At 43.3% G+C, this 15,820-nt stretch overlaps 4 protein-coding genes and 1 long non-coding RNA gene across 5 annotated transcripts; 1 reads left to right on the top strand and 4 right to left on the bottom strand.

Moving 5' to 3' along the window:
* Positions 1 to 2: 2 nt before the first annotated feature.
* LOC109474455 (alpha-1,3-mannosyl-glycoprotein 4-beta-N-acetylglucosaminyltransferase C-like) lies at positions 3 to 1,328 on the bottom strand (the record flags this gene model as incomplete). The annotated part of the gene is made up of 3 exons (XM_019774749.1): positions 1,311 to 1,328; positions 971 to 1,067; positions 3 to 700 (listed from the first exon to the last, which is right to left on the bottom strand). Coding segments are annotated over exons 1-3 (813 nt in total), but the record flags the coding sequence as incomplete, so codon positions are not given.
* A 163-nt stretch (positions 1,329 to 1,491) lies between these two features.
* On the bottom strand, positions 1,492 to 3,298 carry LOC109474661. The gene is made up of 3 exons (XR_002140492.1): positions 3,006 to 3,298; positions 2,061 to 2,176; positions 1,492 to 1,631 (listed from the first exon to the last, which is right to left on the bottom strand). It is a non-coding gene; the product is annotated as an uncharacterized LOC109474661 (long non-coding RNA).
* Positions 3,299 to 4,539: 1,241 nt separating this feature from the next.
* Positions 4,540 to 7,812, bottom strand: LOC109474568 (alpha-1,3-mannosyl-glycoprotein 4-beta-N-acetylglucosaminyltransferase C-like). The gene is made up of 6 exons (XM_019774901.1): positions 7,478 to 7,812; positions 7,307 to 7,360; positions 6,982 to 7,079; positions 6,444 to 6,589; positions 6,055 to 6,151; positions 4,540 to 5,775 (listed from the first exon to the last, which is right to left on the bottom strand). Exons 3-6 carry the CDS (start codon positions 7,067 to 7,069, stop codon positions 4,592 to 4,594), a joined length of 1,515 nt encoding a protein of 504 aa, XP_019630460.1. The 5' UTR covers positions 7,070 to 7,079; positions 7,307 to 7,360; positions 7,478 to 7,812; the 3' UTR covers positions 4,540 to 4,591.
* Positions 7,813 to 8,931: 1,119 nt separating this feature from the next.
* On the top strand, positions 8,932 to 9,918 carry LOC109474454. Its single transcript, XM_019774748.1, has 2 exons — positions 8,932 to 9,300; positions 9,649 to 9,918. Exons 1-2 carry the CDS (start codon positions 9,172 to 9,174, stop codon positions 9,916 to 9,918), a joined length of 399 nt encoding a protein of 132 aa, XP_019630307.1. The 5' UTR covers positions 8,932 to 9,171.
* Positions 9,919 to 10,549: 631 nt separating this feature from the next.
* On the bottom strand, positions 10,550 to 15,725 carry LOC109474651 (NADH dehydrogenase [ubiquinone] 1 alpha subcomplex subunit 10, mitochondrial-like). Its single transcript, XM_019774999.1, has 11 exons — positions 15,491 to 15,725; positions 14,735 to 14,915; positions 14,301 to 14,384; positions 13,721 to 13,852; positions 13,169 to 13,255; positions 12,799 to 12,920; positions 12,462 to 12,541; positions 12,275 to 12,329; positions 11,923 to 12,008; positions 11,461 to 11,569; positions 10,550 to 10,969 (listed from the first exon to the last, which is right to left on the bottom strand). Exons 1-11 carry the CDS (start codon positions 15,590 to 15,592, stop codon positions 10,901 to 10,903), a joined length of 1,107 nt encoding a protein of 368 aa, XP_019630558.1. The 5' UTR covers positions 15,593 to 15,725; the 3' UTR covers positions 10,550 to 10,900.
* Between the last annotated feature and the right edge of the window lie 95 nt (positions 15,726 to 15,820).

The raw sequence follows: 15,820 nt of genomic DNA, 5'->3' as shown, positions 1-15,820 counted from the left end.
AACCCCTTGTCGGTAAGTTTTTGTATTTTTCCCGCCAGCGATGAGTGTAAGCCGACGTGCTGGAAGAGGGACGGCTTGTGTATGAATTTCTTCTCGGACGCTTGCACGATGTGCAGAAACGAGAAAAACAAGACATCCACCGGCGACTCCTGGTAAAACAGCATAATAAGATCGGCCAGACGCTGGAGATCCGAGGATCTGAACAACTTTCCGATAAAACCGAGTCCAGAAAACTCGAGCACCGTCCAGTCAGAAGACTTCATTCTTTCCAAGTATTCTTTTATCCCTGTCAAGAAGTTCTGGGCGGAAATAACATCATCTTCCAGTTGCATATAATATTCGGACAAGTTTCGGCAGTATTGGAACAGGAACGCGTAGTCCACGCACTGTTTAGATCGCCAGCGCACGCGTTCAGGACTGTCTTTAAACTTAGTTTTCAAATTTTCGAAACTTGGATAAAACGACCGCGGGGCCTGGATGACTTGCATGCACCCGCTGTTGAGATGCCGAGAATACCTGCGGGAAAGTTCCGTGGAAAGTTCCCTGTTGTAGTCTGTGTCGAAGTCTGCCAGGAAGACCACGATGACGACCTGTTTGCGTTCAGCCTCTGTCGTGTGGCTGATCAGGGACTCTAGAGTTGTGGTCAGATACGCGGCGTTCTGGTCCCGCTTAACAGTGGGGATCCCTATAGTTAGAAATCCTGGAACAAATAGAAACACAGTACGTACGAAATAAGGATTTGTTTTCATACTAGTAGGAGTAGGTTAGCAATGTTCGAGGGTCAAATTTGACTCAAATTTAACTCAAATTCGATTCGACTCATACAGAAAGGTAACTGTGGCCTAAATCTTCGGCCAACCTTCTGGTTGGGGAAGGTTCTGAGTATGTGACAGGGACATACTACTACCGGTTAGTTACGACTTTGCCACCGAAAGATCTGCTTGTAGATTAGTAATCATCTCCTGAGTACCTTTGTCTGGACGTAGACTGCCCGCTAATCGTACGGAGTCGGCGACGGCACCAGGCGGGCTGACCGGGTTGGCAGGAGGTGGGGAGGAAGTTTTGTACTGCAGGGCAAGATGTTAAAGCTGCATTATGAGAACGATGCAAAAAAGTAAGTAAATCTAGTCATCTCTTTACAAAGCAAGTTGAATCAACTCTACATTGCAAAGAAGTTTCATTCAAGATGTGGAGGTGCCAAAATATGTATGACCTTATACTTAACCCAGTGTGTGTGTGTGTACAATAAAGGTCTTCATTCATTCAATAAAGTCTTGGATATATACTTAGCCTTGCACCTGGACGCTCACCTGGACATGGTGCCCCATAGAGGGTTTTGCCCAGTATTTGTAAGACTAAGACCTTTACGAGTGTGTTTAAAACCTGTAACAGTGCATCTATCAGTCATGTTTGTTTTCATTCTGGTAGTACATTCTGATAGTACAATGTACATTCTTTCTACAATGTCAATTACCTTCTCCTTACCTGTTGTATGCGCCGTTCCATTCTGCGTCTGTGTCCGCGGAGTGTCTCGTTCATGGAGGCTGACAGCATTTCTCTCTGGCACGGTTCACAAGTCTGGACGGCTTTCCCAAGGTCAATGTGTGACGTCACGTTCTGAAGTTCCGTACCTAGGTACGTCGAAGGAACATTAGTGTCAGTCTGACTACATCATGCTTCTATGAAACTCCCACCCCACCCCCCACCCCCACACACACACTCACGCACACGCTTCTAGCAGCCATGTGTATGTATGTTTGTATGTGTGTGTGGGGGGGCGTCTATGTGTGTGTGTATGTTTGTATGTACATGTATGTATGTATGTATGTATGTATGTATGTATGTGAGTGCGTATGTGTCTGTGTTTATCATAGTGTGTGTGTGAGAGAGTCTGTGCTTATCTGTATGTATGTATATATGCATGAATGTACTATGTTATGTTTGTGTGTGTGTCTTCCTGTGTGTTTATGTATGTATGTGTGTATGAGCATGTGTGTGTGTGTATGAATGTGCGCGCACGTGTGTGTGTGTGTGTAGATGTTAGAGATTCGTACACTCACCTGTTAACATCCAAAAGTTGAGGAACATCGACACGACCATGCAGACCAGTACGACTTGTCGCAGAAACATCATCCGGCGTATCCGAGACAAAACCATGATCCAAGTTCTCGTCTGCCTATACAAGATACATGGATAGCACTTGCTATTTTGTATACATATCACTTATTCAGCGGACATACAAGTAAAGGCAAGGCTTGTCCGACTGGTCTTGCACCAAAGCCAAGGTCGGCATCAGGAGGACTCGGACCATTGGTAGACCGACCGGTTCAGTCGTATAAGCGTTATTTCGTTCCAAAAGAAGGCGTCTCTTACACCGTTCCGTCTGGCCCATGGCACTTTTTATTCCAAGTCATGTTTACCTGTAACGTTACACCTGCCAACTGACAACATCATCCATCAGCCTTTGTGCGAAAGTGTCTTTTGTGCTGATCTACTACTACAGTTGACTGCCCTTTGACAATGAGACAAAATAATAGGCAAAGGTTTGAAGAACATAACTTGAGACGTGTTTGATCTATGAGTTAGATGAGTCTGGCTAGAGTGGGCGGGGGGGGGGGGGCAATGTAGGGGGGTCCGGGAGGCATTCTCCCCAGGGAAATTTCGTACCCCAGGCACGGTTTGGGACACGCGCCGAGTGTGTTGTCGTGTTTTAAAAACACATGAAATTTCCTTTATGCTTGCAATAGTATTTTAAGAGGAAGACATTCTAGAAAGTTCTGTAAGTGTAAATCTTAATGAAATTGTCAGAATGTGGCTGACTGTGTGTCAACCAACTGTCTGTTTGACAGGATCGTCGCCATTTTGTAATGTCTAATGACGCGTGAACTAAACATATCGAATCCGACAATCTTTTCAACAATTTTCCAACTTTTTATATATTATTGTTATAGCCCAAAATACATCCTGGTGAAGTAAGGGCACAGAGAAGAAGTTGATTGACTCACCTCAGTATGGAAGTAAGTTATCTTAAGTCTGCAAACACCTTAAAGTCTCAGGGAGTCGTCTTAACTGTGTCTTTCATTGTGCCCTCTATGTCCTTGTCCGAAATTAGGTGGTTGGACGACTCTGCTAACCATGTGAACACAATGAGTGACACGTGATACCAAGGACATTTACATGTATAGAGCCCTTGCCCTTTGTGTTACTCTCTAAACTGCTATCAGGGCTCAACATCCTTTTTTATTCAGCTAATTTCTTGTAATTCATACCCATACCGACTTTTTCACCCTGAAAAACTGCAACTAGTCCATATTTACCTTCGCCAAGAAGGTTATGTTTTCAGGGGCGTTCGTGTGTGTGTCAGTGTGTGTGTTTGTGTGTGTGTAAACACGATAACTAGAGAAGGCCTTGATGGATTGTCTTTATACTTGGTAGGTGGGTAGGTCTTGGTGACACCTCAAAATGATTAAATTTTGGGCCACCTGGCGGTTTGTCATGGTACTGCAGCTGAACTTCCGGTTTTGATATCTCATGATCTAGACATGCTGGGGTCACGAAATGTACATGGTGGATAGCTCGTAAGCTCGGGGTGAAGTTACATGAGTTTGAGCCTTCTAGCAGCTTGTGATGGAACTGCAGAGGGTTTTAAAGGAAAAATGTTTAAAAGGAGGATAACTCAAGAGCCGATTGATGGATCATTGTGATTTTTTGTATGTAGGTAGCTTAAGTGATGCTTGACATAATGATATTACAATTATGCAAATATAGATGTAATTTGCATAATTAATGAGGAAATTCTATAAATCAGCTGCATTCCATGATAGGACTATTCAAGCTTGTGACATATGTTATTAAGAACGAGAGAAACATAGGCAGATATCGATTATGCAAATGAAAACTTTATTTGCATAATTAATTAGAAAATGTTAAAATTGCATAGTGATAACTGCCTGGAATTTCATACTTGGGGTGTTTGAAAGTTAAGTGAAGGTGAACAAATTTAAACATATCTTATTCAAAAAAGGACCTCATTTGCATAATTTATTAGGAAATGCTATAATAACATTTTTTGCTGGTGACGTCTTATTAACCTATAGTTTCGTAAGGGCGCACAACTACACGAACTATGGACTGACAATGGATGAGAGGCGTTACAGAAGCGACATCTGGCGTCCGTGTAAAACAGGGCAGGCCGGGCGTGACACAACCCTGCAGCTCTTCGAATGGAATGAAGAAAGCTCGTATGTGTTGGTAGAATACAAAGTTAACTACTTGTAGAGTTTAAACTTTGTACCAACACAAGAAGGAACTCACTCACTCCTGCTCTTGTTGGGATCAGCAGCTGACTACTACGAAATGTCGATTGCCAGAGGTAGTCCACAGAAACGTGGTTTTAGGGCAGTGCCTATCCGGGTAGGCGAGCGGTAATAACCGAACAACGTGTCCATATTCTAGAACGAGACCACACCGACATTCGGTCGAGGTACCTAGCTACGTCCTAAAATCACAGATCGAGTGGCGTAACGGCAGAGTGCTTGGCCCGGAACCAGGAGGTCCCGAGTTCAAATCCTGCCATGCCACCGATGGTGCTTTATTTCTTCACCGTCCAGACGGCGATTTCCCTCGCCAGTACCCACATCTTCTGCTCCCCCGTGACCGTCACCTTCAGACACTTCACCTCAACTGACCCCAGTCCTTCCGTGCCCTGAGTCGCCACTTCAAATCTTCCGTTTTCGACGTTTCCGAGTTTGACATAGTCGGCACAGTTCGGCGTGTTGTCCTGCTCGTTGACAGACAAAAGTCGCGGACTGACTTCCAGAGTCCCCTTCTCTAGGATGTCCTTTGGATGTTCTTCAGAGCCAGTTTCTATAACGATCCTGGAAAGTCTCGCTGGTTTCTCGAAAAGAACGACGAAAACTTGTCCGACCTTCGGCGCCTCGGCCCAGAAGTACCCCATCTCGGGGCCATAGGCAAGCTGCGGCTTGAACTCCCTGTAAGCGGTCATGTTCGCGCTCACCGCCGCTGGTGGGTTGTCAGAGTCCGTGTACGTTCTCTGAGGTGTCGTCGAGCCAACGAACCCCTTGTCGGTAAGTTTTTGTATTTTTCCCGCCAGTGATGAGTGTAAGCCGACGTGCTGGAAGAGGGACGGCTGGTGTATGAATTTCTTCCCGGACGCTTGCACGATGTGCAAAAACGAGAAAAACAAGACATCCACCGGCGACTCCTGGTAAAACAGCATAATAAGATCGGCCAGACGCTGGAGATCCGAGGATCTGAACAACTTCCCGATAAACCCGAGCCCAGAAAACTCGAGCACCGTCCAGTCAGAAGACTTCATTCTTTCCAAGTATTCTTTTATCCCTGTCAAGAAGTTCTGGGCGGAAATAACATCATCTTCCAGTTGCATATAATATTCGGACAAGTTTCGGCAGTGCTGGAACAAGTACGCGTAGTCCACGCACTGTTTGGATCGCCACCGCACGCGTTCAGGGCTGTCTTTAAACTTGGTTTTCAGATTGTCTAAACTTGGATAAAACGACCGCGGAGCCTGGATGACTTGCATGAGCCCGCTGTTGAGATGCAGGGAATACTTCTGGGAAAGTTCCGTAGAAAGTTTCTGGTTGTAGTCTGTGTCGAAGTCTGCCAGGAAGACCACGATGACGATCTGTTTGCGTTCGGCCTCTGTCGTGTGGCTGATCAGGGAGTCTAGAGTGGTGGTCAGATACGAGGCGTTCTGGTCCCGCTTAACAGTGGGGATCCCTATAGTTAGAAATCCTGGAACAAATGGAAACACAGTATGTACGAAATAAGGATTTGTTTTCATACTAGTAGGAGTAGGTTAGCAATGTTCGAGGGTCAAATGTGACTCAAATTTAACTCAAATTCGATTCGACTCATACAGAAATGTAGCTGTGGCCTAAATCTTCGGCCAACCTAGGTTGGTGGAGATCGGGGGGAGGTCCTGAGTACGTGACAGGGACATACTATTACCGGTTATTTACGACTTTGCCACCGAAAGATCTGCTTGTAGATTAGTAATCATCTCCTGAGTACCTTTGTCTGGACGTAGGCTGCCCGCTAATCGTATGGAGTCGGTGACAGCACCAGTCGGTCTGACCGGGTTGGCAGGAGGTGGTGAGGTAGTTTTGTGCTGCAGGGCAAGATGCGTTATGTAACATCAGGACTATTGATAATATTATGTAACATTCAATAGGACGACACAAAAATAAATTAACCTCTTTGCAGAGTAGGTAGAATCGACCATACATTGCAAATCATTGAAGTGCCATTCAGGAAGTGGAGGTGCCAAATATATGACCCATTACGAGTGTGCTTAAAACCTGGAAGAACACATCTGTCAGCCATGTTTGTTTACATTCTGGTACATGTAGTACATTCTGGTTGTAACATTCTTTCTAAAATGTCAATGACCTTTTCCTTACCTGTTGTATGCGCCGTTCCATTCTGGGTCTGTGTCCGCGGAGTGTCTCGTTCATGGAGGCTGACAGCATTTCTCTCTGGCACGGTTCACAAGTCTGGACGGCTTCCCCAAGGTCAATGTGTGACGTCACGTTCTGAAGTTCAGTACCTGGGTATGTCGAAGGAACATTAGTGTCAGCCTGACTACATCATGCTTCTATGAGACTCCCACACACATACTCACACACGCACACGCTTCTAGCAGCCATGTGTATGTATGTTTGTATGTCTGTGTGGGTGTGGGGGCGTCTATGTGTGTGTGTGTATGTATGTATGTATGTATGTATGTATGTATGTATGTATGTATGTGAGTGCGTATGTGTCTGTGTTTATCATAGTGTGTGTGTGAGAGAGTCTGTGTTTATCTGTATGTATGTATATATGACTGTACATGTACTATGTTATGTGTGTGTGTATGAGTATGATGTATGTGTGTGTATGTGTACGTATGTGCGCGCACGTGTGTGTGTGTGTGTAGATGTTAGAGATTCGTACACTCACCTGTTAACATCCAAAAGTTGAGGAACATCGACACGACCATGCAGACCAGCACGACTTGCCGCAGAAACATCATCCGGCGACAAACCATGATCTTCTGCCTATACAAGATACATGGATAGCACTAGTTATTTTGTATACATTATGAGCGTTTTGTTTTTTGTATACATATCATTTATTCAGCGGACATACAGGTACAGGTCTTGCACCGACTGGTCTTGCATCAAAGCAAAAAAAAACCCAACCAAAGTCGGTATCAGGACGATTCGGACCATTAGCAACTCGGCCAATGTGAACTCGGCACACTTAGCCGAAACGGATTGCCTACCTTGATAAAAAGGACAGAGGAGTCGTGAAGCTCTCGTCAGGCAGCTTTGCACACCTAACGTCCGGGTTATATAAGGACAGGATTGTATCAAATCATTTGCATTTACAAGATAACCATCTAGTATTATAAAAATAAAAAAAAACAGGCATAAGTAGGGAGGGTGATACTGACCTGTTGCGGTAGTTAAATGAGGCTGGCGGCTGAAATGCCCCCGGAAGCGAGACTAGGGTTGGTAGAAGTTGGTCAGCAAGACGTTGTGACCAGGTCGTATAACCAGCGTCACACTTTCGGCGACCTTGGGACGACTTCGTCCGTTGATCGCTAAAGGGTCGCCGGACTTCAAGCTAAACCACGACGGAGTCTCCTGAGCGTATGTTTCGCCTGAAAAATCTACCCTGTTACACTGGACGGCGTTCGATGACTAGTTTTCTAGGATTAACCTGGTCTTAGCTTTGTCTTATTTTCTGATTGGTTGTCTTGAATTTGTCTTCATCTCATTTACATATTAGATAATCACCTACATATTCCAGTGGTCACTGGCGAAAAGTAGTGGGTGCTACTTGAACGCAGTTTTCAAAATGTATCCAGTGCTTGAGTAACAGTTTTCTTGTGCATTACGATGGCTTCATCAAAATTCCACACAGGTGAAACAGCACGAAGACCCTTTATCCCTTTCTCATTCATCCTGTTTTAGGTTCTGCGCTGCAACGAAAACACCCTTGCGATTCTAAAAGAGGCCGCTAGAGGGTCCAAACTTGTGTCACTTCTTTCCGAGCACAAGAACTATCTGCCACCCAGAATCGTGACCGTAGCTTGTCCAGAACACGAGATAGAGAAACCGAAAGTTATCTACTCTCCAAGCAGAGGTTTGGGTTTTGGGGGTATTTTTAGCGTGTTTTTAGGCTTTTTTATCGGGGTTTTTCTTTTGCACTGAATTTTTTCCCCACCAAACCCAACTGTTGGGGGAGCAAAATTTTTTCGTTCCTTCAACAGGTGCTTATCTGAGCTGGTATTGGATACTAATAGTTCGTACATCCTCAAGTTTATTAGTCATTTTGTACTTCATACAGTCTGGGTATTTTGATTTTGTCCAGCGACACCTACTAGATTTGTTTTTATTTCCGAGACGTGACACTTACTCTCCAAGCAGAGGTTGTGGGGAATGATCGTTACCTTTTTATATATGGCCGTTTTTTTTTCTGATCCTCACCGTCGGTGGCCGCGGAGCTTCTCTGGCTAATAGATACTGCCAGGCCAATTTGATACTCTTTTTGCCACCGAGAGGGATCTGCTTGGAGATTAGTGACACTAGCGCCCCTTTCATAGCTTTAAGAGAACAAGAAATAGCCACGCATTCAAGTACCAGAGTTATCAACCAAGGGTTGAGGTGTTCAAGAATTCATTCTTTCCTAGAACTATCGCAGAGTGGAACTCACTGTCACCAAGTACAGTAGGGGCACTGTCAATAGATAGCTTTAAACAATGTCTAGAGCTAGAAGTTCAAGGGTTAGGTGGAACAAGTCGATCGGTGTAATATAGCCAGCTGCCGCCGCGCCGCGTGCCTGCGAAGCTGGTGTGTTACGCCGAAAGGCGGTTATACCGGCTATACAGATACAGATTAAAAGCTTTATTATTAACCACACACATCCGTGCTGTTCTGCGGACCTTGACTCTGGTGACATTCAAGTTAACACGTGATCTTTAGGCGATGGTTACAATCATAAGGCAAATATTATCACCATGGTAACTAACTCAGGTATGTTTGCAAAACCCCAAGCTAAGCATTTCTTTGGAGCAACAATACAGTCTGGAGAAAAAAGTGTGGATACCTTTAGCTTATTTTCTGACAAACACCGTCCGAAACCATGGCGGTGACACAGACTTTGGTAGTTGGTCTGTTGTCAGTCTTGTGGATTCTTCACGCCCAGCCGTCTGGTGCCCTGCCTGTTCAGGGCAAGGCGGGAAGCATTGGTACCGACATCCGAGTTTCCACGGTAGAAAACTTTATTTCTGTAGTAGCGCTTGAAAGCCTTGTCTTCGTAGTTTTTTTCAATCTGTCAATGCAGTGGTTTGTTTAAAAGTTCAAAATTCGTTGCTTTAATTATAAACCTGCCTAGGTATGTCGACTTCAGGGGGCTATCATAGGATGCATAGGTCTGCTTTTTTTTGCCTGTTGCTTTCTGCAAAAATCTGCAAACCAACAAATCAAATTGGTGTAGGCTATTAGGGACACAAAGGAGTATGGGTGAAGTCTGCCATACTATTAGAGATGGTTACTTTGAGAAAAAAAATCTATTTTAGATTTGCTTTGACAATAATTCAGTCCTTTGTGATACTTTCAGCCGCCGGGCAAACCTGACCCCAAGACCCCTGACCAGTTTTCTGTGAACGACACTTCAGACTCGGTAGTATCCGGAAAGCAGCACAGATCCTATCGAAACGATGACGGACCGAAAACGGGCCTGATCGCTGGAGTGACTGCCTCTGGAGCTGTGGTGTTCTTCATCGTCATCCCCTGCCTCATCTGGTGTCTGTGCCCAAAATACCTCCTGTGTTACTGCTTCATTTTGAGGTGTTGTTGTGCAGAGGACTTAGATGTTGAGGGATGTTAAGGTCACATATGTCAAGGGTACAATCGCAAACCCATGAGGACATGCTTCTGACAGCTGTGCATGTGTGACAAAAATTCATGTCTTGTGACCAAAAAGACTGTTTTTTAAGTCCCCCTCATTTAGTTAGACTCTGCCTCTTAGGGTCTAACTTGGGGCTGGCATGTGTACTGCCCTGTGAACAGCCTGGCATCCAGGCTATGTCTTTTAGAAGTGATCATTCTTCAACATGTTAAGCATTAACCTCAAATGCTTGATTTTTTTCTTTGGCAAGTTAGCAAGATGACTGCATTTCTTTTTTGGACAAAGAAAGTACAAGTTGTTCTCAAAAATCAAGAAACATACTGTTCTGATTTTTCAGAACTTTTGCAAACTGTGTTATTTTGTGAACTTTGCAAGCTTTTTGTCAGTCTAATTGCTGTTTTGTTCTGTGATGTATGTAAATGTGACTTAACCTTCTCCATGCCAGAGTAGCCATTTAGAACCAAATTTGCATTGGTTATAGCATTAGGCAGCAGGGAGAAGGTTAACACGTAGCTGAATGTGAAGCAAAATCAAAACTTCCTTTCTTTGTCCTTGGAATAAAAGGTAAATATATAACAATAACCATAACACATTGAGTTTCAGACATACATTTCAGTTTATAGATCTGTTTATACCTTAAGTGTTCAGTGTGCAGATAGACCAAGTACATTATACCTGACAAAAAGGTTTTTGCATACTATAGTTGGTGTAATGTGTACAATAAGTATATCCGGCTTGCCTGGTTGAATTATATCATCTTTACCAACTCAAAGTCTCAAACCAGTTAGTATCTGTCTTACAAACTCATGTTGTGTGAGGCGTTAAAAGATAGGGCTTCTTTATTCCACAGACATGGCATTCCTTCACAGAAACGTAACGAAACCAACTCTAGGCTGAACATAACTGTATAAGGAAGGGTGTGTTTATAATGTAAGACTTCAGATGTTTCTGGAGAGGTTGGTCACCACTTAAACCAGACCTTATCGCCTATGTCAGGGTTGAAACCAGGGGCAAATCGTCTTCCTGGGAGCTGTGGGTGGAAGATACAAAAAATTCTGTTAGTGCTTGGTACACTGGACTGAAAAAAAAAACACTTGCAAATTTTACCTGCACAATTTAAAAATAAGGAAATTGTTCAGAAACCATTGCCATTATTTCAGTCAAAAGTAAATGCCATAGTTGGTAATGGTCAATGTAGCAAATAAAAATGTACATAGACTTAAGAACCCAGTGCAGGCTAGGTTAGGTGCATGTAGACATCAGAAATACCTGCACAGCCCCCACTTTACCTGTACTAACCTACATATGCAGGGATTTTCAGCCATGACCTATATCACTTGAATCTGTACAATCTATTGCCTTTCACAACTTTCATGGAATATAAAGCAAGGCTTTTGCTAGTCAAGCAAGACTGTAGATATGTGAACTGGATTGGAACGTTGTGTAGTTGATACCCATTGTAAGTTTTCAATCAAATGTTTAGAAACAAAGGAAAAAAGAAGAGACATGTGTCTGACCCACCTCCTTGTGCTCCTCCCGTAGCTTGATGAGGTCGACTGCCGTCACAGTGACCTCTGGGATGTACTCTGGGATGTTGAACCACGTCGCCACCCTGTAGGGGTCATGCAGACTGCAGGAAAACAAACAAACAAACAAGGGGAATTATAAACCTTCCTTTTAATTGCACTACTTGCTGTATGTAATGGCATTCCCACCTGACAATATGTTATTACCTTCTAAGTGGTGACAACAATTTGACGACCTGGCAAAAGCATCCAATGCAATTTCAGGGTGGCAAAACAGAATAATATTCTGGATGAGGAAATCTGTCTATCTGTCTGATACCATCATTTACCGATGTCCAAATTTTGTTTCAGTTACATGTACTCTTTTTAGGAGGAGACAAACAACAACATTCACTTACTGCTTACCAATTACTTGAACAGAACAGATCTTTCTGAATGTTTAAACTTTGCCACTTACACTCTCCGTCGATGGTGAAGTGACTTGTCTTCCTCCTTGTTCCAGGGGCTGTTCTCATACGTCAGGGCATTGATGTCCTCCAGGATCTGGAGGGGGAAGGGGTAACGACACTTTACAAATTGGCAAAAAAGTCTCAATATTGCAATGCAAGCTGGTCTAACCCTCGGAAGACGAGGAACAACAGACGATAAACTGGAGAGTGAGTGAGTGCATGTTTAGGTACTACTGTAGATGTAATGTAGAAGCACAGCAAAGAACAAGTTTTGGATAGGGAGGCATTTTACTCAAGTCTAATGCAAGTAAAAACACTTCTAAACACATGTCCGGATCTCCACTCTCCCCTAACTCTCACCAGTTCTGTGTCTCCGTAGTTTGTCCAGTCGTAGGTCAGCACCTCACTCCACTTACTGAAACAACACAGAAAAAAATCTCATCACAGGGACTGACAAAATGGGATTCGAACCCAGAACCTTTAGATTCTATGTCTACAATCCTAACACAAGACCACCTTACCACCAAGATGTACTGAGGTTTCTTACCTGTAGTTCTTCAAGAAATCATTCTTGTAGGCATCATCGAGGGTCTCCAAGTAAGACAAGGGGATGTCCTGTTCCATGTCCTGTGTTTAGAGGGGTGTAAGAAAACTGTTTTAGAAATACATGTACTAGTTTTTCATACAGTGATTGTATGACTATAACTAATATCAGTTAACAATGCTAACATGTGTTTCTTGAGACTTAATACAACAAAGTATACACCAATTTTTGTTAGACCTTACATGCAAACGGTTGAACAAACCTACATTAAATGTCAATGTTCAACAGAACCTGAGAAGGTAAACATAAAAAGTGAAGAAAAGAAGAAGATGGTCCTTACGATGCCCCTCTTCTCGATCTTCTTCTGGACCTCCTCAGGTGGGACATCCAGGTAGATAACCAGGTGTGGGGGGAGGATCCTGTTAATCACCTCTTCCTTCACCATGTAGTAGTAGTCATAGCCTGGCGTACACACAGAACAAGGTTAATGCATAGTGTCAGACAGTGATTTTCTATAATACACAAATTCAAGCCTTGAAGAAATCAAAAGTCTTCTCAAATTTGTAATAATATTTTAAAGGAAATTATGGAATCCTGTGACATAAGCATTTTTGTAGTCTGCAGAAATGTAAACTGTACTAATGAGCCATAGGATGTTTCTGTTGATTGTATGTATCTGTGTAAGTTGTGGCACGTATTTTAGTACTTACAATGTTTCTTGATGTACCTCTCCTTGTACATGGCTTCTAGGAACACAAAGTCACTGTGGACAGATCTATCCAGGATCACACCTTGTCCTGAAACAACACAGCAACAATCAACAGAAGGAAAATATGCTGGGGGAAAATGGGGCATTTTAAGGCTTTCTGAGGGTGACAATATGGCCAGACAAGAAGTTAGCACTTGAATAATTTTTTTAAATTGTTCCAAAGTGAGGATGAACTGTTCCAACCTGTTGTTTGAAAAATATTGAATGACTTCAAATTGAAGTCCACTTTATTTTGCTTATGTTCATTCCCAGGTGCACTATAATTGCAGAGTAAATTTGGGGGGACAGAAAATTTGGGGGGACTTTTCCGGAGCCAAAAGCCAGAAGTGTGCCTGATAAACAAAAGAAGGGCTGACATTCTGATGTTGATTATTTTTCTATTGTCCCAAAAATGTCCCAAAGTGTCTTGTAAATTTTTGTGGTCAGTGGCCATTGGACCACTAATTTCAAGCTCTGATACATAGCACAAGTTTAGAAAACAAACCCTCCCTACCTGTTGAGATGAGGTGGTTCATGGCCTCACAGAACTGGAAGTAGCGCAGCACGAACATGACCATCTGGAAGCGGATGGAGTGTCCGTCAGGGTCGCTCGGGTCTTTGTAGAAATCCTCCAGACTTACGTTGCCTGTCGCGGGAAAATCAACAGGCCAGGGGTCAATGCAGGTCATTAACCTTTGTTTAGATGTCACAGGCATATAAATACAATGTATGTCTGTTGTCACTGTTAACCTAAATACGATATTTGCATACACAATTGTATGCTACTGAATTCATAAAGTATGCATCAAAAGTGACGATTTCTATAGAAATTACAATACACGTATGAAGATTTACCTGGAATATCTATACTATATCCAAAATACATGAAGACGGAATACTAATATCATTAAAACCATTCTGGATAGTCAAAATCATTTCTTCTAGGTGGATTGTACAGCAAGGATGGACAATCTTAAAAGGCTTCTCAAATGTAAACAAAAAATGTGTGTGTAGAAAGTAAGGCAGAGAAAGAATCATAGGGTAATACTATTTAGTACTGGCTCCACTCCTTAAAAGTTGGCAAAAAGCAGTACCTGAGAACTTCTTGTCCATGGGTGAACCGTCTCCCTCAAACCTGTCGAAGTAGTGGACATCCACCTCGGGGAAGTACTTCATACCTGAAGGGGGAAGGTCAAAGTCAGGCTTAAACAACTAAAACATCGACAGAAGGTCGTATACAGTACAGTTGTTGATTATCTTTCTCTGTACACATTTTACAGGTGGTTTTATCTCTTATATTTCTCATGCCAAAGTTATGTAAATCTACTTCAAATTGTGAATAAAAGTCATGTAAAACATAGTTCAAACTGTGTGCACAAATTTGCTGCACTCATCCTCAAGTGGCTATGCCTATCTATAACATATAGATATATAACATCTACATCTACATGCATTTTACACGAGAAATGAACCCAATTTAAATCACAACTGCGAGGCTTTTGGCATATTTTTCTCTGTCGTTTCTTACCCAGCTTGTCGGCAAGTTCTTTCCCCAGCGTGGTCTTCCCCACGGCGAGGTTTCCATCGATCACGAAGATCTTGCTTCGCTCGTTCTCCTTCCTGCTGAACCAGTCTCCAAGGACGTAGTTGAACCAGCTGTACCGCTTCTCCCTCTGGTAGCTGTCTACCGTCGATGTGTGGAACTTCAGCTGTGGGAGGGAGGCAGACAGCAGTATAATGGGTACGCCCCAAGGTATCACCAAAAAACTAGAAGTCAAAGATTTTTCACTTCCTCAGCTTCCTGAATCCCCCCCCCCCTTCTGAGACCTTTGCCCGCCTGTCATTCTGCCCCCACCCATGTGCTGTCAACCTACTCTGTCTGGACAACGAGATACACAAACCGATAGATCTGCCGTGCCAAAGATTTTTATGTTGCTGCCTAGAATTTAGCTGTAGAACTTTATATATTAAGGTATAGATGACATAAAAGAAGAGGAACGTATAATACTGTTCTAAGACAAACTCTGTTGGACTATACATGATTTTTGTCTTCGTCGACGCGTGTTGGTAAATAATTATTTCTTTGGGCCAATTGGGGGAGGGGGGCAAAAAAATGTAACAAAGTGTTGGCACTTTCACAGTAGTTATATGAATGTCAGCATCCACATTCTACCATAGTAACGTCATACACCATACAGAATGATCTGGGAAAGCTACAAGACTCTGTAAAACGATTTTCTGGACCAAACTCGGCCCCAAAACTCTACCCTTGACCGACACTCACCGCAGGAGCAGCCGCCATGTTGGAAGGAAGCGTTGCCTTGAAGCGGCACATTCTGGCCAAACCCCCGCCGGCACGGAACAACAGTCCACCCTGCACAGCCATGGTCGTCTTAAGAAGCCTGTACTGTCCACCTGGGGTGGTTACTCTCCTTAAGACATGAGAAAAAGGGCAGAATTTGCGGACGACTTAGTTTGACCCCACACGACCGCCAAATGTACTGCCTAGTGAGGGCGACAAAACGTTTACCAAAGTCCAGATATATTGCAACAATTTCTGGCTTCACAATCAAAATAAACGTAACCTATAGCAACAACAAATTCAGTACGTATA

This window comes from Branchiostoma belcheri, unplaced genomic scaffold (genome assembly GCF_001625305.1).
Source record: "Branchiostoma belcheri isolate BF01 breed outbred unplaced genomic scaffold, Haploidv18h27 scaffold31, whole genome shotgun sequence".
Taxonomy (NCBI): Eukaryota; Metazoa; Chordata; class Leptocardii; order Amphioxiformes; family Branchiostomatidae; genus Branchiostoma; species Branchiostoma belcheri.
This window is presented reverse-complemented; position numbering and strand designations above follow the sequence as displayed.